Raw genomic sequence first — 27,201 nt, forward strand, 5'->3', positions numbered from 1 at the left:
CTCTACCAATGATTCAGTAAATAGTTTAAAGCCGGAAATGTTTTTCGGGCGGAGAGACCGTTCGCGGTCTTCGCGTTCAAATAGTCCTGAGGGATAGTTCTCTTAATTACCCTTAGCTGAGGCTCCATATCCGCCTTTATCTCGTATCTTGTTCTCGAAACTTCCTTCGGCCATGGAGTGCAGACTTATTTCCTGCACAGCGGCTGCCTACCTTTTGAACAGACCGATAATACCTCTTTCATGTTGGAGGGTAGCCTGCGCTGCTGGCGGTCTGCGATTTTGGGGGCGGAGAGAACAAAAAAATTCATTTTTCTCTCCGCCTCCCAAATCGCAGACCGCCAGCAACGCAGGCTAGGTGGAGGGCATTAATGTTATTCTTTTTATGTGCACGTAAATCACTCTCTTGGCTTCGCTTTAGAGTAGAATTGCAATATTTATTACACAAGCATGTCGTCGAGGTCAGGAAGGCTAATTTGCATGAATTTGAAAGCATAACAATTTAGCCTTCCATTTATGAAAGAGGTTCATCTATCCCAAGATTTAGCTTTTCTTATACATTTCATTCAATTGGTATTACTTTTCTTTAAGAAAAGTTAGTCTCTCCAGCCCGAGAGATCGGGTATCAACTCCCACTGTATTTAATGGTAAATAAATGGAGATAAATAAAGTTACAATTCTAACTTTATTTATCTCCAATTCTAACTTTTATTTATCGCTAAGAGAAAATAATGACACAGGAAATCAAAGGCACCATAAGATATTTTAAGTTTATTTAAAAATGCAATATCTTAATATGTCACTTTTGGGAGAATTACATGTCACCAATAAAAATTTCTTCTAGTTCAAACGTAACAAAGTAGTTCTTGGTTAAAACATAGGATGAGTAGCGAGCCTATTCCAAATATACAAACGTTATTTCCTTGATTTATAAAATTTGACTTGTATTAATATTTATCTTATCACAAACTAGCTGTACTCTATTATTTAACCAAGATGATTTGTTGACTGATTTAATAAAAATCATCACCAAATCACTATACTCAAAAGTATAGAGCATATATCTCTCATAGAACATGAAACAGTCACTCCTGCTCAAAACAATCTCGAAAAAAGCATATGCGTAAAGATGACCGTTTTTCTCAACGTTACAAAAATTTCAAATTCAGAAAATTGAATCGGAAGTGAGGACTGCTAACAGTGTCAGTTTGTTAGGGTACGCTGACACAACAGTTGTCACATCTGACCAATCACAATTATGGCAACTCGCTTATCAGTTGGCCATTTCAACTTCAAGCGAGGCCCACTGTGGCTAAGCGGAAGAAAACAAGATCATTCCGAGCAAAAGGCAATCTTGATTTTTATTCTCCTGGGAACAGCGACCTTGTCTTCCTTAGTCACGAGAGGATGCATGACGTTTCATTTTTAAAATATGTTTAAAAGTTCAATAAACACGATTTCATAGCTCAAAAAGCGAACTAAATCAGCGATAATAACCTCTAATTTGGCACTTCATTTGATTAACCCTCGTCTCGTAAATTATATCAATTCACTAAAAACTTCTTAGACTATATACCATGACATCGCCTAGAAAGTTGCACCAACCTAGAGCCTTGAAATACAAATAAAAATATCAACTTCCTGAAAGAAATGCCTATGTAAATAAAACCAACTCAACGGACAAATAATCTGCCTGTATCTTGCGTTATGAACAACCGAGCCTAACTCGGATGAAAATTCTTGAAACTTGATTCATCCTGCTCATGTTGTCCACTTGCGAGAGCCTCCCCCCCTCTCCTCCCCTACACACAGACTGCCCTCTCGTCTTCGCAGGATGGAGGCGGACGGCTATCTTTATGTCTTTATGAATCATTTTCGAAACGGCCACTAATCCTAATAATGGTAATAATCAAATAATAGCCAATTTAACTGTACAAAAGCCTACTATTAGCTTTTTCAGTCATTGGCATTATTGCTTAAATGTTATTTCCTTAGATGGCCACGTTTACTTGCTTTCTCTCTTAAGTGGTTTGGACGGAGGTGGTGGAGGGGCGTTCGTTGGTCTTGGTGGTCCAACTGAAGTTGCGATGGGCTTGGGACCGGCTAGAGGAGGAGCAGAAGTGCTAGGGCCTGGACTCGAAGAGCCCATAAATTTGACCAAGGCTGGAGGGGTGCCTTTTTTCTTAGGTGGAGGGGTGTTAGTTTGTTCCACATCAATAACCGCTGGCTTGGCTGTTTCTGATTCTTGGGAACTGAAATAAGTATCACACAAGGGAAAGACCACACTAAGTTGTCACTAAAATCAGGTAATGAATTAAAAAAAAAACCATTTATGATACAGATGGAAACGTTATGCCTGCCAGCTGTAAGAGTTAACCAGGCTCAGCCAGCGATAAGTCGGGCAGTATTCTGACAAAAGAACTAGAGAAAGCCAGATCAGAAAAAAAAAGCAGTTAAATGCCTCCACCTGTATTTCAACCAGTTAATCGTGAGGATAAAGTTGCAATCTTGCACCCACCCAGCTGTTTCGCTGCCAGCTTGGACGCCCGCCACTGAATTAGATGGTGCCTCAGATGGTCCGTTCATTTACACGAAATACTTTCCTAGTTTTAATCTTGTCATACTCTCTTTATACAATGATAAAAAACAACAAAACCAAAAGGAACTTACTTTTGGGCGTGAGTGCCAGAGTCATCGACGCATTTCATATTCACAAGACTCACCACCTCTTCTAAGAAGTCGCCTGTAACACTCTTATAATCTCCTGGGCCTTTCTTGCACTTCTCAGGAAAACCCTGGTTCACGCCATTTGTCGCTGAGGCGGTTTTACGAGAGAAGTCGATTTCTGCAGGGAAAGAACCATTCAACCTTCCTTTGAATAAGAACCATTCAACCTTCCGTGAATAAGTGAGAAGTACAAGGTAATTAAGCCGTAACTATGTACTGTGCTAAAGTCATTGCTTCAATGGTAACAGGGACAGCGCAGCAAGTTTTCGAGTGGGGGGGGGGGGGGGGGGGCTAAAGAAGAATGCGTGAAGGAAAATTTTTTTGTTAAATTATTTTTTTGTTTAATTTATTTTTATTCTTGCAAAAAAGTGGGGGGGCTAAAGCCCCCCAGCCCCTCCCTCTGCGCGGTCCCTGGGTAAGCAATCTCTTCGCCGACATGAAAACTCCCTGACTTGACCAAAGATGTCGGCGAGTTGGTTGATGGCGAGTTAACCTATCGGCGACGTGACCGGGTACCGCTTTCCGTTTCAGTTCTAAACAATCGATACAAAACTCAACAAAATCAGTTTGGAATTTCGTGGCTTGAATGAAACATAGCATGTCGACTGATGAGGGAAAATTAACTAGACACCGACAAATATGCAGAAACAGGTTTATCTTAACGTAAGATAAACTTTACTTACCCCCCGGAAAGAACCAGCTGTAATGTTGAATTAACGCCTCTACAATGGATGACTGGACACCAGTGTGTTGGACGTTTACACCACTAAAATTAAACGGAACAAACTTAATTTTAAACAGTCATGGACACTGCACGAAAAAGTTGTGTTTTCCACGAGTATCTAGTTTAACTGTTACAGTAAATGTTCTTCGTATGGGTGTTGCTGAGTAGCTGACAGGACATCAACAGGGGACAGAGAATCTGGACTAACAGATCAAGCGAAAGCACTTTGAGGCATGCGCGTATTGAAAATTAAGGCACCATTTCCTCACTATTGCAAAGATAAGGAGATCAAATACATAAAAATAACATTTTAAACAGACAACTTTACTTTGGAAACAGTTCGACGGCGTACATTTACAAAATTCGAATTAAATGATAATTAAACAATCAGTTGCCGGTAAGTTTCTTGAATTAGTTCGGTTGACTCGTTAATTCTTACCCATCGTCCTCTGGAGACCAGATGAGGTTGGGGGCTATGACAATAGCAATATTACTTGCACTCATTTTATTTACATCACTGTTTTCGGACAGCTTCCCAAGGAAAGTTATCAGGTACCTGTGAACACATCAAACACAAACCTCTCAGTTATTAAAGAACACTGACAGACAAAGTTTACACTAATTGATTTACTGCTTTATAAATAATTAATAAAAGAGTATTCCTCAAAAGTGAACTGAATATTTATGAAGTTTACATTTTGCTGGAGACATCCTGGTCCCCCATTTAAGCAGAAATTTAACACATGTACCTATACATTCGTTTCTTCCATGGTGAAACGTGCATCTCCCGAATCAAACAGAGGCACGACCATAATGTATCCCTGTAAGTCAAATTAAATTAGGTATACAAAAGAAAAACAGGTATACATCACTGTTTAGCACTCGCAAATATTCTCACCTTAAGTTGGCTTTATACAGAGATGGCATTTTTTCTACAATAGTCCAATATGCTTGTAACCTTGTACCATTATCTTGAATCCTGTAATCAAAAAAAAGTATACAGTCACCTCATAGAAGGTAAATCACTGCCAAGCAAAGTACTGAGGAACTGTCTAAAAATGTGTCCGCCTTACATAAAAAAAATGGCTGAAGCTGAACAACAGGTTCTAGCCCCAAACACCTGTTTAAAAGTTATTGGTTGGAAAGAATTTAGTTTTTGTACAACACAAAGTGTTATTCTGAAAAGGTGTGTTCAGAGAAAGAGATCTAAACGAGGCAAGACTTTGTCCACCTGTCATGCCCTTTAGTGTACCCAAATGTGGGTCACACTTGTGCTATCTCAAAGGCTTAGCAAGTCACAACAACCATAACCTTGCACAACATGCATTTTCAATAGTTTACATTAAGGAACCATGGTCTTTCCTTACGTTGAAGCCTGTATCCATTCACTGTATAGCTTAGATGTCATTAAGGGCTCAGGAAGCTCTCTAAGATACTGCTTAAGCGCTCCTGTAAAGAAAGAAGTAGATTAGTGTTAAAAACTAAAAGGACATTATTCTTTTTTACAAGGACAAAAGATGTATGTGGTGTAGTTTGATTGCAATTGTTCATTTCAGTTTTGGTGCTGTTTAGCAAGTATCACTGATGTTACAGTGATTATAATTGATGATATGATACCTGTGACAACATGAACATCGCCTTCAAACTCTGATAAGTCTACCAAGCCAGCATCAAATTCAGCCTGAAATTTTGTAACAAACACAATGATGCACAAGGTAATATTTAAATTGATGCCACATTTATTTATTATTACTGATAAAATAAAAGTAAAAGCAATCAAGGAATAAATGAATGAACAAGTAAACCAATGAGTGAACAGGTAAACTGGAATCATGTTACAAATCCTAAAATTTATTTCAAACACTAGCTCTTCCGCTTTTCTCAAATAACTGAGAGCCATGAAAAAAACTTACTGTAAGTTTTCTGATTTTGGCAGTACTACCTGCAAGTCTGAATAGTCCCTGAAAAGAAAATCAATAAAAATAATCATTAATTACTCCCTACAACAATATTAGCCACCAAGTCAACATGGGTGAAAATCAGATTTAAAGCTGTGTTTATACCAGTGACATAGTAGGATAAATTGCAGGAAGGGCACAGTCTTACTTGTTCATCAAGGGCTTCTCTGTACAGGAATGTGGCACATTCTTCAATCACAAAGGCTATTTCTCTTTCCTGTATTCTAAGATGGTCCTCCAGTGGACAGCCATACACTGGTTGAAGTTCTGATTCATCTAAATGCATCAGAAAATGACGTAAAAAAATACAGTTAGGAACATATGCCCAACCCCCTAACTCACCTATTTATTTTACTTCTCTGAGGTCAAATCAGAGAAATATGTATCACTATGTCATACCTTGTTGCAAAAACCAAAACCAATATTAGAAAGAGCCAAGTTTACCTAGGAGAGACTTGAGACCAGGCAAGACTTTATCAAGTACTGACATGGCTCTTTGATGATAATCCAGCTGGGCTTCAATGTACTGAAACATGAAAGAAGCATGTAAAATAGTTCACCTTGAAATAAGTGTCTGGCTCTACAATTAAATTAACTTTATTACAAAGAAAGTAGCATTTAGCCCTTAGATAGTTATAAACAACACCTTTATTATCCAGTTGGCATATTCTCCTTCCCTTGAAACAAATTTTAAAAGTTCTGTGGTGAGAGTGTCCTGGAAAAAGATAATTCAAGGTACTTGTTATATGAACAAAAACTATTACCACATATTAAATTTCATAATTTTAACTACCCTGTAATTATTTCAATAAGCTATTGTGGGTTTAAAAGAAGCCCAATTCAGAACAAACTAGGTAATACTATTTAGTTAGGATGCAAAAGTTTGGCTGACATCCTGCCAACAATCTGCTGACAGTTGGTTGGGGAGCTCTCCTTCAAAATCATAAAGTCTTATAAAAAAAAAAGTCATACAGAAGATCAGGACTGTTCTTGGTTCTTGTTGTTCTGACATGTCAATTCAAGTGAATGCAAGCAACAACCAATGCACAGATTTCTTTTAGGTTATGTAACTATCAAACAAGGTCACATGTTTATTGATAGTTTCATCTGTAACATAGAACTAATTCAAAGCAGGAACACTCACTTGACAGGCTTCAAATTTGGCAGTTTCTTCCTCATACTCAACCTTCAGTACCTCTGCCTTCGATGCAGCAGCTAACATGTCCTTACTTGCTCCATGGGAGACTTTGACAGCAGCTGTCCATCTTAAAGTGTAACATTCCAAATTTCAGGAAATAAAAGGAAGGTTATAATACCAAGACCAAATGGCACTGAATATAGGCCTACAGCTACTATGGGAGTTATCAAATTTAGTCCAGACCTGATCTGGTGGATTCCCACACAAGGGCTAGTCACTGCATGCCACCCTTACTGAGAAAAAGTATTACAAATGTAAACTTTTTTTAATGATATTAATAATGATGACAGTATAAAGAGCAATAATTGCTGGTTTCAGAATTAAACCTTGACACTCATTAACAGTAGTTTCCCAAACAGCTCTAGGGACCTCATTCAACTGTGCATGTAGCTTGATCTCACATGAAGTATAAGTGTTCATACTATAGATCAATATCTTGATTATTGCATCACAGAATCTTACAAAGGTGAGCAATACTTTTGACTGATTTAATCATTTGTATGAAAATAAGATGTCTTACCTTGATTTAACAGTATCCATATCCAGCCTGGTCTTTGTCAATTTCTTCTTTATTTGTGTGATATTTGGGATATCATTCTGTTAAAATTAAAAACATATACAGTTTTGCAAAATAGGATTATGTGCATGTTATGTACAATGTAGATCTCCAAAGGGTTAGAGTGCAGGCAGAGGAAAGGATAAAAACAATAACACCACAAAAATAAATTTCTTTTTTTTCTAAGAATTTTTCAGAGATTTTGTTCCTTCACTTCACTAGGGCACATAGTATATTTACTATAGATGACCATACAATGTGTGCACATAGAACACCACATATGATTCAGAAGTTATATATTGTTGAAACACTTGTTCACCTCAAGAAGTGATGTCATGGGTGCTAAGACATCCCGTTCTACTTGCATTTCATACTCTGCAAGTTCTCTTGCCAGTGAAGTCTGTACATCCCCTGATTTCTGCATCACTTTACTGAAAGAAACAGTTTATGCTGTTATCTGTTGGTACATAACCAGTTACAGCTTTCACTTCCTTAAATAATCAAATAGGAGTTTATTGAAATGATCACTAGATTTTTGAGCAAAAGGTGATAAGAAGAATGGTAACAAAACAGGAGGGTAATGTTGGATCTAACACCAAATTCTCTGCTGTAAGAAGAAGGGAGAATACCTGGCATGACCAGGTGCAGATTGTTTACCCTGTCCTAATAACATTTAGTATTCATGAGTAGATATTAATTATAATTTATTCAAACTTGGTAATTGCAAATCAATAAGAGAACACTCAAGTGCAAAGATGATGAATAAGAACCATTCACATAACAAGAAATAAAAGATCTAGCTCTCACCCTAAAAGAGAATCTTCACCTAACTGCTGTCCTGATTCTAACATGGTTTGTGCCAAAGCTGTTTGGTGAAGTTTTCTCTGAAAAAAAGAGAAGAGAGACAAAAATTAATAAAAGAAAACAAATCCCAACCAGGAGAAGGCAAAACACAAGGCAGCTGCTTACAAATACTTTAGACAACATACACCAGCATAGAGCTAAAGAGTAAATAAAAAAGACAAAAGAAATCAGTTTTTCAACTGTTGCTTTGGATTGGTTGATGGCTTCAGCCTCAAGTTTTTACCATGATTATTTTTTTCTTGTTGACAATGTGCATCATAATAACTGCATTATCATCATGCATTAGGCTATCTAGGTGTTATTTTTATGATAAAATAAAAAACATTTGACCTCATTGCTATGCTGTGAGCAACAGATGGATGATGACAAATACTTGTAAGACATTAACGTGTTAGAGCCATTTTGCATTTTCCTATGGTTGAACTGTGAATTCATGCAAGATTAATCCTTAGAAAAATACTGATTATTTTTCCTGTCAAATTGTTACCTGAAATGAAAGAAATGTAATTTAAGATTTACAGTTGTAAACCATGACTTTGATGACCATGTAGTTAAACTCGAATTCAAAGACATGAAGCACGGCATAAAAGTTAGTTAGTAAGTCCTTTTCATGCATCTTTGCACGTAAGGCCTCTGCCAGAGAATGCCTTTGATTTCTGTTGGTTTTACTGAAGGTCAAATTACATGAAACAATTATGTAAGGGGGTAATGTATGCATTTAATGTGATGGATATGGTAGATGATTACCATAAGTTCAGATCTCATTTGAGGCCACAGCATAGCAAGATCATCCGAACCACGTAATGACTTGAGGAATAGTACTGCCTACAACAGATAGTAATACCCTCTGAGTGATAGCTTCTAGTGACATTAAAGTCCTTAAAAGATGTCTTTTTCTGCTTTAAGGCAAGCACAAGAGGCAAATCACTCCAGGGAGGGTCTTTCTTTTGAGCTCTTCCCCCTCGCATGTGACTGACCATTAGCAGTTTACTTGTGCTTGCCTCTTCAGCTACCTGTAGGCTTGGTGTCCAATTCTTTGGTTCATGAGACATCACATATTTATAAACCTATTTATAAGAAAATGTATTAACTTGATGACTGAATTAATCTGGGGATTTTCTGTTCTTACCAATCTTTTCTCTAAATCCATTCCAGTACCTTGCATTGAGGCAGCTAGCCTTTTATTTGTTGTTTGACATGCATGTTTGATTTTGTCAACAGTCTTCTCAACCTTTTAAAAAAATTCATAGTAAATCAAATTAACAAAGTGATTTCATGAGTTCTTCTTGCAGTTACTGAATAATGTACATTAAACACAACCAAAGACTTTTAGGAATAATGAAGTATTTATCACGACTGGTGCAAAGAAGATGTCAGAGTTCCACATGAGGATTGTAACCTCAGACCTATATCAATTTAACCTTATGATACGTCATCAAGTGTACTTCAGGAAACTCAGTGACAACATGGGTTATGTATTAGGATTAAATTTGACAGGGATCCAAAGTATTGTATACAGTCTGGGCTCCATTTTTTAGTCAAACAGCTCTAATATGGCTCCTTATGATTGAATGATCAGTGAAAATCAGGTGCAGTTGAATAGAAATGCTTTTGAAGAATGTCTACAAAAGGAGGCCTAAGGCTGTAAATGTTATGACATGCTTAGATTGTTGATACTGTATGTATCCCTAGCGTGAAATTTCTGAATACAATTTAGAATGAGGAAATTTCATTCCATGCACTGCAATTAACTGTATCATCTTCCTTCGCTCAATTATGGACACAATAATTTGCAAATAATTTGGTATTGTATAATAAGTAATTGATACTAAAGAACCAGTAGTAGAAAACTTATTATTTTTTTTTGTAAATAAGTATGTTGGATAAGGAAACTACGTTGATTTTGCTTCAAGCTTGCTATATCTAACACCTCTGAGTTGCTGCTTTCATATAAAATGCATCAAAGATGTTGGAAACCAAAACATTTGAAATTATTCTATTTCGATTTGTCTGCATATTTGTTAGATAAGATAAAATCATGCAATCAGTGTTTACTCACATGCTGTAGATCCTCTGTTAAAATTTCAGTCTTCTCCGCTCTAAAAATATATTTATATACACATGAAAAATAAAGAACCAATCAAATCATGCTTTACGTGTCATATCAATGAGTGCTAAGTTAGAAGATGTCAAAGAAACGAGTTCTGAAGGAGTCAACTGAGGTTGACTTCCGTCCACTATGTGAACTAATTCATAAAGAGCAGCCATTACCTTCCGACCCTTTGGTCAGCCAGTTGTTTCACGCGATAAAACTGTTTCTTCATCATTAAATAATCATCTGTACTCCGCTTTTAACGAAAAAGAGAGAGGAAAACAGAGTATCGGCCAACATTTAAACGTATCACAGAATTTCCGCCATGTTGGTAATTGCCAAAGTGGGTGTGCGCTAGCTTGGGTCAGCGGAAAACCAGTGTAGAAAAATAAAAGAAGCGCACGATACTCAAGTCTTGAAAGGATTGCCTTAATAAAGTTCACATCACAAATGCAGATGAAGGAAAAGTAATGTCATAAATTCTCAAGTGTTATTTTCAAATTTCAATCTCGTCCCTAGATTTCTCATTAAGGAAATTAGGAGGGATGTTAGGTGAAAAACAACCCCGGAAATACGTCACATTTTTGACATACGAGTCTCCCAAGGCCCAACCTGAGAAAGTTTTCCCTGTTTCCGGTATAAGGATGTAGCTGTGTATTGTTAAGTTATTATCTTGTATGTGCTTTACGACTTATCCCGCGCGAGTGCTTTTAAATGATGGCAATTCTTTTTAGCACAAAGCTGTGCAAAGGATAGAAATCGGGAAGAAACGCGAGGCTCATTTCTGGTAATTATTTACTTGGAGGGCGCTGAAATTTAACCCATACCTCCCCGAAGGGTAACATTTTCATCCTATCTGATCGCCATGAACTCTACAATTTGTTCTTTCTGTTACAGATTTCCCCGATTTCTTCGCTGTCCATCAGTATGGGAAAATAATTTCTGAAGTGATTTTTTTTTTATTTTAAAAGGCTTACGGTGAATGGAAAAGGGAAGTTCTGCTTGGGAGCAATTGTATCTTCTCTAGCTCAAGGAAGCTGTGGTTTTCTCAAGACTTCGAAAATATTATCGCAGTAAATTATCATGGCGACTCTGTTTCTTCTTGTGGCTATATTTCAGCTGTTAATTCTACGGAAGGCTTTAATTGTCGAAGGTAAGTACTTGGGTACGTGCATTTAGAGCGAAAACAGATCGCAAAGCTTATCAGGTGTTTGCGAGAAAAACAACTTGATTGTAGTCAGAGGGGCCGGTAAAGATTCGGTGGTTGTTTGATATTATTCGGTGACACACTCAACACATTTAGATAGCGTTGGGAAATTTATAGAGTAGAGCTTCTTGTATCATCTGTAACTAGAAAATGACTTCGCTCTCGCAACACTACAAATCCCATTCAGGTACTGTGCCCAATAGAAAGCCTGCCAAACTCGATCTAAAAGCTCGCATTCATTTGTGAACTCAGTCCATTTTTTCCGGTTTGATTGGGTCTTGAGGATTTCCTTTCTCCTGAGGATTGGAAGACACTCAACTAGGAAAATGGAAAGATTTCCGCTATATGAGAAGATTCGTACTTCGAGATAGAAATTACATATTCATTTGAAAAGAACGTTTGTTTACATGAGTTACTGATGTCGTTCAGGACATACGTGTTGCCATTGACGATCTGTTTTTCATCTTGATTTGATAAGTATTTGTATGGCAGTTATCGACGCAATTATAGATCAAAACTTCTTCAGATAAAAGGGCGGGCTAAGGTTTGACTATTCAAGAAATGAAGTGAAAAACTTTGAGGGTCCCTGGAGTAAATTACTGATTGGCAACATTCCTCTTTGAGCATTGTCTTATCGCAATATTTTTTTTTCAGTCTCCGGGAACCCAAGAAACGAAGAAATCGAATTTTTTATATTGATTTTTAAGTTAATGATGCGCGTAATTCTTTCAAATTTTTCGCAGCCGTTCTTATTTTTTTAATGATTCGCTTAGCCAAGCAAAACACTCGTTATATTTAGATATATTGAATGAGTTGTCCACGACTTAACGAAGACATAATATGAGAACCGAAAAGTTGGGAATGTAATTTCTTGATTTAGAGTATGTGTATGAGGTTGAACGTAAAAACATTATTACTATTGTGTGCACATGGGTTTGTTGAAGTTTTGTGAAAATGCAGAACAGAGTGATCTGAGGTTCGATGCTACTTTTGCAAATAATTACATAGTAATGATTAGATTAACAGTTACCCGTTTGTCTGTTTATCCCTAAGTTTATTGGAAGTATTAACTATGTTATTAAGACCACTTGAGCTGTGTGCAGACCTTACTTTACAGTCAGCACTTTGCATTGAAATGAAGGAAATGTTTGTCAGTCTGATTGTTATGACATCTCATTATGGTTCCACTTCAGTGTTAAAATGATACTAACTCATAGCTAAACAATGTTATTATCATTTTGAAACAACATCTTGTTGCAGGCAACAATTCATCAGTGTGGTTTAGCAATGCAACAAGTCCTACTTCAAGTAATGGAATAGATAATAAGCCAATGTCACCAAATACAACCAGCAACTCCACCAGTACAGTTGTGTCAAAATCTACCTCAAAACCAACTACTCATACCTCAATGACCTTAACATCAGGGCCTGGAGTTATTAAAGGAAGTGTGAAGTCTGGATTGAGTTCTGCATCATCCACAGAGAATGATGCTGTTCAGATGCCGGGGAAAACTATAAGTACTAAACCAGTTGTTAGTGACCCATCAACCACCAAAGAAAGTGATGATGAAGGTGATAAATATAGAAATAGAAAATAAAAGATGTATAAATGGCATTTAGAAAAAGGTTAAGTCTATAGTGACAACTTTATAAGCCTATTCAAGTGAAGTGAGATGCTGATGTGAATTGTCTTAACTTGTCTGTTGTGGCTTCCATTTCAGTAAAGCCCAAATTAAAAGTTACACATCTGGTTAACAGTTATTATGCTTATAACAAAGGTTATCTGTCTGTTGTGGGTACAAACACAATTATCTCATTACATGTAAATTAGTCTTTCAATCATCGTCTTCAATATGCATCAATTTTGGATTTGGACCTCTAATGACTAAGTAAACCTGATGTTGGTGGTCAAGTTATTACATCAAAACATATTTTAAATTAGTTTAATTGTTTAGTTGGTATTTTATAATCTTAATGGGACTCCATGATTTTGTAACGAAATATTGGTATGTTCTATGTGCTCCACCCAGTAATTACATCCTTATACCACCCATGCAATCCTGTTATCTACTTCCTCCATTATCTTTGTTTTTCCTCTTTGGCTGGTCATGTTAGGGTATTGTTACAGCAAATGACCGTGATACTTTTTAAAAGTTCTTAATGTGTTATTCAATTAAATCCTATTCAATTCAAATATCTTGTTACAGGTGGAGTTCCATATTGGGTCTACATTCTCATAGCTTTTGGAGTGATCTTTGTCATCACTATTGTAGTGTGTGTCATTTATGCACGGCTGGAAAGGTGGTGAGTGTGGTTGTTACATCCGTATGGCTTTTATTAAAATTGATAATAGTAAGTTGCCTGACTCCATGTCTATTTTGCAGCATTAGGTTAGCTCCTCTTGATGCTTGTTCTATTTTTGTAGGAAAACCCAGGGTTCATACATGGTTTGGGATGACAATGAGCTAGAGTTGAGCCCTGCTTTCACAAGGTAAATATAAACAGTTAGAACAGGAAGTGAGAAAGATGATTCCATTCAAATAATATTATCTTTAGGACACTCGACTTTGGTGAGTGATTGATCAAAAGGAGGGTTTTGCATAGGAAAAGAGCTCAGTTTGATAATGAAAATTGACCATGAGAGGGACAGTTGTGAAAGGTTTGAGCCAATCCTGTCATGCATGAGAATGCCAAGTTGTTCTCATAAGTTAGTTTGAAAAAAGGAATATTTCTAAACAGGAAGGTCCTTCTTAGTGCTAAGTTCTCAAGTTAGTTAGTAGTTGATATCTTGTCAGTATGTGTAAGTTAGATGATATTTTGGTCCAATCAGTGTGTTTTTCAGGAAGGTGAGAATGTAGATGTCATATGTTGTTTGAAGGGCCATATAGACTCAGAATATTTTTTGTTACCTTTTGGATATAGCTGTCAATAAGGATGCATTTCATTATTGTTTGTTGTTCAAATATTTTTTTTATTCATTATGGGTCTAAACTAGTAAATCAACAGTTAACAGGAAAATGCAATTTTGACAATAAAAATATAATACCATGGTATCACTATAACTGATGTGATCATTTGTTACCTCTTTTTATCACAGAGAGTCAGAATTCCTCCTTGATAGTTTGGCAAGTAAGTTTGACAAATTTGTAAAAATTGTACAAAGTTCTCAAGCTGTAAATTTTTTTCTAAGTGCAACCTGTCACTGATAGTACAATGTGTCATTTCTTGTAAGTTCAGCTTGTATTATCTGTCTCATTTAATATGCTTGGCAGTGTATACCAATCCTGATCACTTCAGTGATTTTCAATGATGAAGTTAAATAAGTTTGAATTAGTTTCATTCATTATCTTCTTACTTTTCAACTCTTTTTTTTTTAATCTTTTGCAGCTAATCAAGAACCAGGGACTCCTGAACTTCAGATATATGAGATTCCTTTGGACTCACTTGGCCACCAACGAGTATACATAGGAACAAAACGAATTGCACCCAAAAGTGAAGAACACAGGGAAGCTGTGAAGTTTACTAAAAACAAGAAGTCAAGAAAGAAGGATGCGCAGTTTCAAGGAAACACTCTGCCAAGGGCAGGGAAAAGGGATCATATTTACAGCTCAGTCAATGATGAAGTCAGCAGCGCCCTAAGTGATGGTAAAAGAGAATACTTTGCAAGTTATTGAGTTGTAAAATTTGATAGAAACATCATAAAAATGCATCTAAAATATTGACATGTGTTGTGATAGCTTTGTACTTGGTTTCAAGGGAATCCTTAATTGACTTAATGATACTGTATCCATTAATCTGTGTATTGTAATGGCATCTCAAACAATTAGACAAAAATGAGGCTCTGTATTATGCCTTGACCATTTAGGCACCTAAAAGGTTGAGTGATTTATCCTCGTTTATTTGCTGAATATGTTAAAACTCCTAAAACTAAAAGTTATCCATTGATTCAGACATCAAACATTAATATAGAATAATATCCCAAAAATTCATATTTACATAAGAAGGCATTCTCTCGTTGAATTTTTTAAATATAGTTCAGTGTAGCTGACGTTACTGTTTTCACAACTTTTGTTTATTCTTTCAATGAAATTAGGCCTTTAAAAAGCTCGGCAATTTTGAGGGAAATTTTTTAATCATTGTTCTTTTATTTTTATTCAAATGGTGAACATTTCAATATTTCAATAATTTCATTGCAGGAGACCTTTTCGAGGGCAGGAATGTTAATGGGTGCACCACGCCTCCTGTTATATTATCCTGCCAAACCTTGGGTAAAAGCAGCTCACTGAAACCCATGTTCAATGGCCGATCACCCTCTCCAGAGGAGTTAGATCTGAAGATAAGATCGTTCACACTTGGTTCACGAACAAAGAGTGTATCAAACATATTTCAGAATAGGCCATTACCACCTGCTCCAAGTAAACGTTTTTCAAAGAGCCTTGATCGATTGCGGTTTTTTGAAATCTCACAAAACAGGGGGAAAAGTGGAACGTACCCATCTCATCAGAAGTCACCGCCCATGCGGGCCCATCCAATGTTGGTGAAATCGTCCAGTTTTGGAGGCACATACAACAAAATAATCTGTGGATCACCGTCATTGCCACCTGTGCCACCACCACCAAGAAAGGGCTCGATGGGTTGCATCGACAAATTGGCAGCATATGATATTAGTGATGCCAGGAAAACTAACCTATGCCGCAGGCACTCTAAGTCTTTAGACACTCTTCTGCTGTTGAGAGAAATCAACTGGACCGCCTTTGACGTGGACATTTACCACCCTTATGAAAGTGTACCGGGTAACCAGGTGGGTGAGAACAACAATATTGTGGAACCTTCCTATGCAAGTGTTAGCAGTGATGAGAAAGCGTCCCGCAGTGAAAGCAGTGGAAGAGCAAGTTCTCAAAGCAAGGCAAGCACTCGGTCTGCAAGTCCGATAGAGAGTGACACGCCAGAAGATAATGCTGAAGAAGATCACCCATACGCAAGTGTCACCGAGGATAACGAAAGGCCAAAGACCGGAAGCCTAAATGGGTGGGACCAGCGGTATTCAAATCGTGATAGCGATGGAAGAGATAGTGGAGTCTCTTCCGCCATGCTTGAGCCTGACAGTGATCCTGCTTCCCCATATGCTTCGGTGAGAATTAGCCAGATTCCAGGATTGGTCGCGTCACACTGTCGCTCCTCAACGGGTGAAGAAAGCAACTATGGAGAGGTCTTTGAAAAGGAGGATTCTGGGTCGAGTATAGGTACTTGCAAGGATCTTAAAGAATGTGTTGACTCTAAGCGATCAAGCACTCATACTTACTTGGAGCTCATTCCGGACAGCTGCAGAAACAGTGTGGTATCGGAAACTAGCTCAGGCTATGCACGACCAATAGATATTATTTCAAGTAAACCAGACGCGTCCGATAGTACGGAATTAGATAACAAGAATCGTCAGAGTTTAACTGATCTTCAGATCCCCAATGAGAGATCTGGCACACTGGAAAGTACTTGCAGTGGCCGTGATACTCTTCCCTGTGCTTTCAACAACAAGGGGATTACATTGATAGTGGAGGATAATTTGCAGAATCATGAACGCCGGGACCAAACGGATGAATCGCGTGTTGGTCCATGTGAGAAAGATTCGACAGAGTCAGAATTGTCGTCCCAGGAACCTCAGGCAAGTGACGTGGTTGAAAATGTCGATGGTACTAAAGGAGACCCTGAACAACAGGGTGCATCCTTAAGTCCAAGTGAACACGTTTATGAGGAAGCAGACTACGTTCAAAGTCTAAGGAATCTAGAGAGATGCAAGCGGTCAGACTCAACGAGCAGCGACACTATTGTGAACATTCAAGGAGTTAACTTACGAGGAACTTGTCATACTGATGAGTTTGTGGTGTAAGATCCATTCTGTCCATGACAGTTTCAAGTATTTAACGTTTCATGATGTACGTTGTTGAAGTCAATAGCTCAAAAAGTCGGTGTACAATAGAAATTAATAACAGTTTTTAGACTGTAACACGCAGAAACTCAAAGGCTACAGTTTTTAGGTACTTGTTGAGACGTGGAAACAGTTGGTATCACAAACGCGAATCATTCTCGCAATGTGTAGGCTGAGTATCTGTACAGTAAGTGCAAGGAAAAGGCAAGGAGGTGCTCCACTAAATTAACCTGGGTGAAAAAAGTTTAAACTTGTTTTTGTATAGAAAGTAATATGCGGCTGGTTCGTATATAGGTAGGCTATACATCATTGAGCTGGCCTCATTGCTGAATGTGTATGATGTGGAGTGTTTCCTGGCCTGTATTTGTAATAGCGATTGGGATTGAAGAGGGACTTTTTTATGCGTAAGTGAGGGGGGAGGGGGCAGGCCCTCTCCTCCAGTCTTCACTCTAAATAACAAGCGTGTTAGGTTTTGAGTACGCATCAGATAGTCAGAGAATATAACTGAGTTGGAATTATTTTAACTCGATATGCAGACACGTACAGATGTCAGTCTTGATATTATCACTTGTTCTGAGTCTTTTGCATACATTCCGTATCATATAACCAGAATCGATGGTAAGTCTGTTTTGGCTTTACGGGATATGAATTACATTTGTTACACAAAATTGATGTCAGAGTGCAAATATTATGTGTTATTTAGTTAGCCTCCAAGAGGTGATAGAATCGGTGGACGTTAGTAGCTTTATCAAAAACGCACTCAGATGGTAAAAACTGGTCTTAGCCCTTGAAATGGAGAGACCTTGAGTTTCAAGGTTAGGTAAGGGGAACACATCAAACTAAAAATAATGAATAAAGCTACTTCAGTATGAAGAGAGAACATCGAATTGCTTCGTTGCTTTTCCATCAACCATGTAGTAAAGGCCTGAAGTAAATTGGTTGACGACTAATTTAGTCTTGTTTTTTCGTCGCCATATTCCCACCAATCGCGTAACTCCATTTAAACCCACACACACAACCCGCAATTCCTCCAATCGCCCTGACGAAGGGCTAACGCTCGAAACATCAGCCTTTAAACTCTTTACGGTGGCCAATTTACTTTTTCAACTCAGTTGATAACACTAAATTACCCTGTTATACTCTCCCACCGACGCAGCACCACAGTTGCATCAGAAACTTACCTCCTTCGGTAAAACTACAGATGTCTTTCGTTCAAACTGTGGGGAAGTAGACTCGTATTGGAAAGTTAAGGTTTTTCTCCGTCGGTTTATATTTCTGAAAATTTGTCGTTTGGAAAAAGCAAAGATCTTTTGGCAGAGCAAAGTTGTAATCAGCTGCACCTTTGTATACTGCAAGGTTATACCGGCAAAGCCAATCGTCGACAGGTTTCAGGTGATTTTCTTGCCTTCGTCCTCTGGAAAACCGAAGCGGAGTTTGAGGTGTAACAAAGCGCGCCACTCTGAGCCAATGAAATTCGAGTATTTTAGTGCGCATTTCAATTGCGACGCGGATGGCAATCCTCCTTAAGCAAAAACAGAATTAATTGAATGAGGCAATTGTATTGTAAGTCAGGTTACTTTTCTAACAGCTAGTTTCGTTTCGTGACCAGTTTACAGTATTGTTGGTAGTGAAATTTATATATTTTCAAGCTCAAAGAAAGCAGTCGACAACTGGGGGTTATTGGATACCGAAGGAGTTGAAAACTTGCGTTAATTTCAGGTAAGGTTGCACGAAACAAAATTCATTTTCATCTGTAGTTTTGAAAACTGAACTGTCTTTTCACCCCTAGTAGATATGAGAACCTTTCACCTTCCTCGAAAACCAAAAATAACTAAAACCAACATGTTCACTATCCAAGTTTACCGTGCAGCGAGTGGTCTTAAAGGCTTCGTGAGTTAAGAGTAGTACAAGAAAGATTATTAACTCGGTTCACAGCGCGCTTTCAACTGTTTGAACATTTGGCCCTGTTTAGGTAAGGACACTTTTCTCCACAGTTTTTTTTTCTTGTTCGTAGAATTAACCCCAAAATGCACGTAAGAGATTTCACTGAAAAACCATTTAGAGGGTGAAAATTTCCATCCCCGGACAACTTGAAAGGGAAAGAAACTGAAATAAGATTAATGGAAATAAAAAATTAAGAAAAGTAAAATACATTCGCATTTCACATTTATTCTCCAATTTTATGGTTACATCTCCTTTTGATCCATAATTAAAGTACTACACTTCCATAAGTTACACTGAACTTGTATGAAATAATTTAATTGAATACCTATTTGGTTACCTCGATATGAAAATAAAAATCAACATCAATGCTTTTTTTACTTCTCCCTCATAGTTTCTTGGGTTACTTTATCATCTTTTCATATTTTTTTTGTTACTCCTACATATTCGATTTTTCATATTATTTAGTTAAACATTTCTGAACTCAGCACTTCATCCTCTAACATGTCCTAACAACATTAAGCGCTACCTACACCTTTTTATCTCTTTTATTCATAACACCTTACTTAATTTAAAAAAAGCTGGAGACATAAACCATTCAAAGAAAATTAATTTGCCACATGAACTGAAGTGTACTTCAGATTCATAATGTTATGGCAATAAGATGCAGAAAACATTAGAAAAAAGAAAAATTACAAGATTTTTTAAATGTGCTGGAGAAAAAAAACCCAACTTTAAGTGGTCAATTTTTTTTGGTGGTCATAATTAACATAGTAAAGTTAAATAATAAATCCATTTCTTCATGTTATCAATGGCTACTTATACATGACACCATACCCCATTTTGCAACTAGTTTTTATGGAAAAGCAACCTCTGAATGGTTATTTAATAAACATTTTTTTATGACTGTATCTTTTAATCCAATTTTAATCAATACATGTATATGGCTTTTGGCAAGTCTCAAAACAGTTAAAATAATAGGTAAGAATCTATAATACAACCTAACTAATTTTTCCATAAAAGCCAAATAACCCTCACTGAATTTGTGTATTTAAATTGAAGTAAGAATAATATCAAATGAATATATTAATTAATATGTTCTGAAGTCAGTTACATCACTGCCTGTTTCACAGGAAAGAGCAATCTTAGTTGCTCTAGGAAGATCCAAGTAATAATTGTGTGAGGTGCCAAACGTACCCAAGCTGGGATAAAACCCTACAAATGGAGGGAAAAAAAGCATTAAGGGTTACTAAAACAGAGCACTTTCAACTGGTGAATGATATATCAAAATTTATCATGCAACATTTACGCCATTTTACCATATTAAAAGACTGGAATGAGCAAAATATACCACAGGATTACACTGTAGACAGGGTAAATATACTGGCAGAAAGCAGCAAATTGGCCACACTGAACAATCCAACCTTGAATGATCCAACCTTTGCTTGTAATTTCCTCGCTCAGAAAAATACTGCTCACCTCACAAAAATATCCACTTGTATTATATTAATCAAATCATCAAATAGGGTGTATGTACGGTACTGAGAAGTAGATCAGAAGCCACATCAGAATTTTTCATGGCATTCTTACAAGAGCTTCTTCTCTCCTAACAATAGTTACCTTATAAAATCCCATAGGTCCAAGTTTTGCCGTAAAAAGTATACAGTGGGCCACACTCTGTAAGAAAAGGGGAAAATTACACACCATCTATACCAAAGCATCTTTAGAAATGTAAATTAAAGTAACTGAGAGGTTTACTTGTAATAAGAATATTTCTTCTTAAATAGAGTTTACCTTGTACTGCCCAGGTTTTGCTTCCATAAGTCTTGTCTTCATAACATCAACAGGTTGTGTAATGCTTGTAGCAATTGTACCCTACACAGACATTTCAAAAGTTCATAATTCAAAAAGAATTGAAATGGTATCACAGGATTTAGACTACAATAACTAATCTCCCAACAATTAAGTACCTTGACTGTAAATAAATTATAATAAGTTTCAAATTGACACAGCAAGGGATCAACATTGTCATGCAATGACATATATTGCACACTGTCTCCAAACATATACTATTAAATCAATGGATTGTGATAAATGTAAGTCTCTTTGTGGCAAAAATGTTTATTGTTTTTAAATAGAAATGTCTATGGCTTCCTAAAAAAGATTAATACATCTGTACCTTATGGTCTAAAAAAGTTCTTTGTTTAAATGAGTTATTCTTTTCCTATCTAGTTTCTCTTACCGCTATAAAACTTGCAGTGAAATGTGCAACAATGTTGTCTTTAAAATATCTACAAAAGAAGCAATATATGATCTTTGTTGTACCAGAATTGGTTTGTATACATGTATTAGCAAGGGAAAAACCCCAATATAACTTTGTCACAGATTCTAAAAATGCTGAGAGTAACTCTTAGTATTTCGTAAACATTAATCATTTTGTTACACTTACCCTGATGCAAGTAACAGCTGTTTTGCTTGATCATAACATGCAACCTACAGAAGACATGGCAATGGAGAGCAGGTGATAAAGAATATCACTTTGTGCTTCTATATCAATTTGGTCTACAAGGGTGGTACTTACTTTTTAGTAACTACATGCAGCTGTAATTTTAACACCATTTAACCTAAATAAATGTACAATTGATTTGCAATTGATCAAATAATGACCATTCTCCAATAGTAAAAGTCGTTAGCTGAAGTCTTGTGCTTATTTGGTCCAAAGAAAATTGTATGACATGTTTGAATATGTACCTGAGCCACAGTCATCAGGAGAGCTCTAGATGAGGTCATTGTAACACCTTTCATCCAAGTTGACACACCCTCTACCAATAATCAATTCAGACACAAAAGTATTACTAAAAAAATTAAACATGTTCAGACAATTTTTTTCAAAGGAAAGGGTTACGAACTTTAACCTTTGACCCCCTAGGAGTGACTAGCATCTAACTTCTCCTTACAACATCTCCCCTGAATCATACACTAAGGTCACAATAATAATGAAAATGATCACCAACTAAAGAGACTCTTGATTGTTAAACAAATTCTCCTTGTTAGTACATTTGGAGTTACATAGATAACAGTATGGAGAATATGCATACTGATGCTAGGGTGTGAAGGGTTAAGAGAAATCAAGACCAGCACAGCTCACTGCACTTAAGTGACTTCTTAAAAGAACACAAATAGTTTCAATTATTTCAGCTAGATTACATACCTTCAGTTGCTGTTCTATAGAGGCCATCAAACACATGCTTATAACTACAAAAAAAAAAAGAGTAACACCAACTTTTTACTGGCTGAATTAAATATGTAAAACTATTGACCATGTATGTGTACTGAATGGGGAAACTTAAATCTCAAAAAATCAAGTATTATCGCATAAATCCACTCAGAAACCTTACTTTCTTCGAAGTGCTTTATCAAGTGTTTTGACATCATTTTGCATTCTGTAAAATGAAAGAAACAAGAAATAATGCATACAGTTGGACAACACAACAGTAATTATCATAGGACAACTAGGAATCACAGATGCATCCTTCCTGTGTAGTCAAAAATAATGTGTCATAAACTTACATTCACTAAGGGAAAAAAAGAGAGGCTTATGAACCAGAAAATCCATACTGCCAGAGCTTATCTGAGTTTTATTAGCATGAAGGGAATTCCTACCTCTCCCACTTTGCCCAGATCCCAGTCCATCAAGGGCTTAGCCTACAGTATTTTGTAAGACTTCCCTGAAAGTTTACTAGTATCTATTTACAAATACTCCTCTCCTGAGAGGGAGGGGATGTAAGAGTCTCATGCCCAAAAACACAACACAGTGACAAGGTCAGAACTCTACCTCTCATTTTATGCAGAGTCCCGTGTACTAACCACTAGGATACCATTAACTGATTGAATAACACTCAAAATTGAGTTAAATGGCAGATGTTACCCTTATCTGACTTTGGTACATACCTAACATTGACCATATCTGCAGGGTTGCCAACAATTCCACCCAAGAAACCTAACAGAGATATTTCATATAATTTCAGTTCCAAAGCTCTTTTTTGCTTTCACACTAACAACACAAAAAAATTGTAACAGCTGATCAGCAATAAAACTATCCACTTTAATTTATAACTACACAACTTACCAGATACTGATCCTATTACAACTTTCTGGTAAAAAGGTAGTGGCTCTAGAAAGAAAAGAAATAGAACCTCTAGTATTTTAAATTTGTTTGGCCATAAAGGCTAGTAAAAAGGTAATAATAAAAACATGCCAGGGTTTTCCACAAGTTATAAACAACAATTAACAGAAAGTGGACTCTGACAATACTTTGCCTCCCCTTCCCCAACTCTATTCATTTTTTAAGGTAATCATTATAATAAGCATTCATCCAAAGTACCTCACTACCGGGAAAAACCTTGTAATACCTGACAATATTACAAGTCTCCAAACTCTTCCAACAAACCCCAGGTGGTGTGCTACACTACATGTAAAGTCATTGATGTAGTTTCAGCTTATACAGCTTATAACAAACTTTGGCAAAATATTTAGACTTATTTAATCAAACACTGTTTATTTCACAATTCTTTCTCAACGAGACACACATAACCTGTTTTGTTTCTTCACTGAAAGTTAAAGATTTTTTCCAATACCCTTTACCTAAACTAGAAAAAAAAAATAATTACCATTTCCTTTTCTTAACTCTGCAGAGACCACTTCATACAATCCATAACGTGTTGTGGAATAAGTAAGCTACCAAAAACAAACATAATTATGAGTGTATTCATTAAGTGGCTTATTTAGAACTAACCAATTCAGAATGATTATCATGAAATTACTCCAAATGTATTAAATATTTTCCTGAAAGTGAACTGACCATGAGTTAACTGCTAATTACTAATAACAAGCTCATTCCATTTGTTCCTTTGCCGTGTCTAAGAATTAAGCATTGTGGAGATCAATTAGTTGAGACATTTAAAACTAAGCTTCCATAATACCTCAGTCTAGACAAATTTATTACTTCTTGATGATGCCCTAGTTCTCTCAGACTTTTGAAGAAACATTCAAAAACACCCCATTCTTACATGATGAGCTATGCTGTAAGACATACTCATAGAAATATTTTTTACATCTTTCCGGTGGCGTAACACACATCTTATGCAACTATGTTTTCAGCATAGGTAATAACATAGTTTTAAGTGCAATTTGGTGTTAATAAGCTCAAGTAAATTTTTCAAAGACAACTAAATTACAAGAGCCTGTAGAGCCAGTGCAATTTGTAATAAATTTGTAGTTTATTTGTGTTACAACTTTGCACTCATGTTACATGAGAATGTGCTCATTTTCAGCTAATCAGAAGTGTGTACTTTTTTCCCATACATTATTTCATGAAACAATTTCAATAGTGATATCAACAGTAAAGCTTTCTCCAAAATCATATTTAAATAGCCATTTTCATGGCCACATCTCGCTTCCATACCTGTCTCATGACAGAGGCTGACAGCCCATTGTAAAGTGCAAATACACCCTGTGTTCGAACAACATGAACTGCCATGGACAAAAGTCTTTGTTTAACCTGTTGCTGTGTCTGTAAATGAACCTGACAGACAAGTGAGGAGGCATAAATAAATTTGTTTTAAGAAATAGAATTAAAAATAACATAATCATAATAAGTTGGAGAACAGTAGGATGGCTGCAGAGGAAAGAGCTGAAGAAAAATAGGATTTCTCGTTCTTTCATTTCATTAGGCTGTAAAAAAAAAAACATTTAAATATGATTTATTTTAACAAAATAAAAAAATTAAATAAAAAATTTGACCTTATTGAACGAATAAAAAAATGAACTCCTGTAAAAAGCGAAATTTTATTTCATAATCATTACAAGGATTGCTGTAAAACTTGGTCTGTATTTACTTCATTTGAGATGTCAGCACTGAACCAAGTTGAAAGAAAACAACTTTATTTTAAATTAATGGAAGCAGTTCGCGCATGAAATCTTCGCCATTTTTCTCGGGATAAAATAAAGCCAGTATTCTCTATCCACTTTGAGACAGAGAAGGGAATACTTTTAACGATTTTTTAAGGACATCGAAGTGTCACGCCAATTTCACTTTTAAAGGACAAATCTCCATTTGGAACAAAAGATAGTTCGTATCAAACATAAATGAGAAAATGCACAACACAAAACGTTTCAATTTATAAAAATACTTGGGCCTTTCGTCAGCAAGAACTGAGGCAGAATAAAGAATACACCACAGTACTACCCAAAAATAATCCTTAAAATAACCGTCCACGCCTTAAGATTGATCACTGTTTTGATGGTGTAAATTACCTTGAGCAAATCCAACGGATGTGTGACACAGGCTGCCATTGCAGAAGCGATTCCTCCAAGATACCATTTGTGTTTTTTAGCCGTTACTTTTACAGCCCCGGATGGCTTGACACCTTCTTTCACTTGAGCTGACATTCTTTCGTCGAAGAACCGAGTGAACTACAAAATTAACAACGTCACTTCGCCTTCGATCACATATCATGTTTTCGCAACGCTGTCTCGTGGTCAAACCCCCCATGCGTGTTCATTAGAAACGACAAGGCCTGGTTACCAATCACTGGGAAAACTCTTGACGTCATATTTTCCGTTCTGCGTTCACGAAGACTCTGTTTCGAAGTGTATTGTGTCGTTTTTCGTCAATTTTGATCTCCTATTTTTAAAAAAGCGGGTCACATGCATTGATTTTGTTTATTTTAAAATGATCACCGTCAAATAGATGTGAAGCAGAGAACTAACAAGTTGTCCGAACGTGTTTACAGTTTCTGTATGGCTGCCAACAGTGACTATAAGTTATGAAAGTGATATTGTTGTTTGTTAATTTTTTTCTACCATCAAATGATCCACAGTAACGAGACAAATTTGCCGAATGTGTCTCGTGTGTTGTACCTAGGATATATTTGTGTTTTCGGGGAGTGAAGACGGTGTTTCCAGCGAGATTGAAGTTCAAAGCACAAGTTATCGTGATACGGCACGTTCAGCAGGGCATAACGAGATAACCTTCAACGACATGTTAACGACACAAATTAATTCGTCTCCTCGGTTATGTTTTTTTTAGGGGGAAGGAAGGGGGGGAGGGGGGTGAAGAATGTGTTTCCAGCAAGATTGAAGTTCAAGATAAGTCATCGTGATGCTGCACGTTCAGCAGAGCATGACGTGATAACCTAAGCGCGTGGTTAGAACGTGGGGGATGCTTTTTTTAATACACGTGTCGTTGCGCACTTGGAAATTCCATGAAAAACTGCGAGTTCTTCAACAGGGATCGATTAAAAAGCGCCTTTTGTCTAGTTTTTACCGTCTTTAAAAGCTAGAAATCACATCATTATGCGCTTTATACTGTCAGAAATCATCGATAATTTCTGCAATGGTTAATCCAGGCCGACTATGTTTTCAGGCTATAACCACAGCAAAAATGCTGGATTTGAGTGTCAACGATTGGGAGAGAATGATAGATCGTTTATAAATTAAGCCAAGAAAACTCTTGTATCTACCACAGCTGGCAGGTTTATGTCTTACACAATTGCCCATTGTTCTTGCTGTGAAAGCGAGACAAACAGATCTATTCATAGAAGAAGAATAGATAATGCAGTTCTCAGAGGTTCTAGGTCGAACTCATGCAGGTGACCATACCACTAAACTTTAAGATTCCGGTTGGTAGAAGGCATCGGAATCTTGATACCAAAAGTCAGATACTAAGCAATTCTTGCCTAGTCGCTAGTCCAACTTACGGTCTCTTTTAAATAGCCGTTCAGCTTGACATATTCTATTCTTTCGTAATGCTCCACGCCTATGGCTAAAATTTTATCGTCTCTTTTCATTCCAATTTATCTGTCATGGGTTGTAAATCAAACACTCGAAAACTTATATTGATTTTTAACCCTAATAGCTAAACGGGCGGTTTTTGAAGTTTTTTTTACTTATCTAAGCCTGAAAATTTCTTCTGCGGTAGACTCCATCCATCCAGAGGAATGCTCGATGACTA

General features: G+C 36.7%; 3 protein-coding genes across 5 annotated transcripts; 1 reads left to right on the plus strand and 2 right to left on the minus strand.

Annotated features, from left to right (window-relative positions):
• Window positions 1-748: 748 nt before the first annotated feature.
• Window positions 749-10,645, minus strand: LOC113671509 (rho GTPase-activating protein 44). Of its 2 annotated transcripts, XM_027187721.2 has the most exons (19): window positions 10,296-10,473; window positions 10,084-10,123; window positions 9,154-9,255; window positions 8,772-8,849; window positions 7,968-8,044; window positions 7,480-7,591; window positions 7,125-7,201; window positions 6,551-6,671; window positions 6,053-6,121; window positions 5,851-5,932; window positions 5,555-5,682; window positions 5,362-5,409; window positions 5,066-5,129; window positions 4,816-4,897; window positions 4,347-4,427; window positions 3,888-4,004; window positions 3,408-3,490; window positions 2,668-2,842; window positions 749-2,249 (listed from the first exon to the last, which is right to left on the minus strand). In XM_027187721.2, the coding sequence occupies exons 1-19, from the start codon at window positions 10,349-10,351 to the stop codon at window positions 2,003-2,005; spliced, it is 1,839 nt and encodes a 612-aa protein (XP_027043522.2). In that variant the 5' UTR covers window positions 10,352-10,473; the 3' UTR covers window positions 749-2,002. The 2 variants fall into 2 exon arrangements, with proteins under 2 accessions (XP_027043522.2, XP_027043523.2); XM_027187722.2 differs by lacking the exon at window positions 8,772-8,849 and having other exon boundaries at window positions 10,296-10,645.
• An 85-nt stretch (window positions 10,646-10,730) lies between these two features.
• LOC113671507 (uncharacterized) lies at window positions 10,731-18,126 on the plus strand. 2 transcript variants are annotated; one of them, XM_027187719.2, is made up of 8 exons: window positions 10,731-10,903; window positions 11,088-11,269; window positions 12,584-12,895; window positions 13,531-13,627; window positions 13,749-13,814; window positions 14,421-14,452; window positions 14,711-14,968; window positions 15,520-18,126. In XM_027187719.2, the coding sequence occupies exons 2-8, from the start codon at window positions 11,200-11,202 to the stop codon at window positions 17,205-17,207; spliced, it is 2,523 nt and encodes an 840-aa protein (XP_027043520.2). In that variant the 5' UTR covers window positions 10,731-10,903; window positions 11,088-11,199; the 3' UTR covers window positions 17,208-18,126. The 2 variants fall into 2 exon arrangements, with proteins under 2 accessions (XP_027043520.2, XP_089041629.1); XM_089185503.1 differs by lacking the exon at window positions 10,731-10,903 and having other exon boundaries at window positions 10,957-11,269.
• A 1,269-nt stretch (window positions 18,127-19,395) lies between these two features.
• Window positions 19,396-26,247, minus strand: LOC113671528 (mitochondrial dicarboxylate carrier). The gene is made up of 13 exons (XM_027187747.2): window positions 25,503-26,247; window positions 24,652-24,771; window positions 23,858-23,924; window positions 23,317-23,361; window positions 23,139-23,187; window positions 22,586-22,630; window positions 22,399-22,442; window positions 21,939-22,009; window positions 21,637-21,680; window positions 21,430-21,478; window positions 20,982-21,062; window positions 20,808-20,864; window positions 19,396-20,402 (listed from the first exon to the last, which is right to left on the minus strand). Exons 1-13 carry the CDS (start codon window positions 25,635-25,637, stop codon window positions 20,298-20,300), a joined length of 912 nt encoding a protein of 303 aa, XP_027043548.1. The 5' UTR covers window positions 25,638-26,247; the 3' UTR covers window positions 19,396-20,297.
• Between the last annotated feature and the right edge of the window lie 954 nt (window positions 26,248-27,201).

Source organism: Pocillopora damicornis, chromosome 10 (assembly GCF_964200805.1).
Source record: "Pocillopora damicornis chromosome 10, jaPocDami1.2, whole genome shotgun sequence".
NCBI lineage: Eukaryota > Metazoa > Cnidaria > Anthozoa > Scleractinia > Pocilloporidae > Pocillopora > Pocillopora damicornis.

What these genes read in the sequence shown, in the direction of transcription:
- LOC113671528 (XM_027187747.2), bottom strand. Translation starts at nt 25,637, where the DNA reads ATGTCAGCTCAAGTGAAAGAAGGTGTCAAGCCATCCGGGGCTGTAAAA. An exon ending in TCACTGCAAGTTTTATAGCG is followed by an intron (nt 21,063 to 21,429) that starts GTAAGAGAAACT and finishes ATGTCTGTGTAG; the next exon opens with GGTACAATTGCTACAAGCAT. An exon ending in CAAAACCTGGGCAGTACAAG is followed by an intron (nt 20,865 to 20,981) that starts GTAAACTCTATT and finishes CTTTTCTTACAG; the next exon opens with AGTGTGGCCCACTGTATACT.
- LOC113671507 (XM_027187719.2), top strand. Translation starts at nt 11,200, where the DNA reads ATGGCGACTCTGTTTCTTCTTGTGGCTATATTTCAGCTGTTAATTCTA. An exon ending in TTGAGCCCTGCTTTCACAAG is followed by an intron (nt 13,815 to 14,420) that starts GTAAATATAAAC and finishes TTTTTATCACAG; the next exon opens with AGAGTCAGAATTCCTCCTTG. An exon ending in CCTCCTTGATAGTTTGGCAA is followed by an intron (nt 14,453 to 14,710) that starts GTAAGTTTGACA and finishes AATCTTTTGCAG; the next exon opens with CTAATCAAGAACCAGGGACT.
- LOC113671509 (XM_027187721.2), bottom strand. Translation starts at nt 10,351, where the DNA reads ATGATGAAGAAACAGTTTTATCGCGTGAAACAACTGGCTGACCAAAGG. An exon ending in GGTGAAGATTCTCTTTTAGG is followed by an intron (nt 7,592 to 7,967) that starts GTGAGAGCTAGA and finishes TGTTTCTTTCAG; the next exon opens with TAAAGTGATGCAGAAATCAG. An exon ending in TCTGGCACTCACGCCCAAAA is followed by an intron (nt 2,250 to 2,667) that starts GTAAGTTCCTTT and finishes TACTTATTTCAG; the next exon opens with TTCCCAAGAATCAGAAACAG.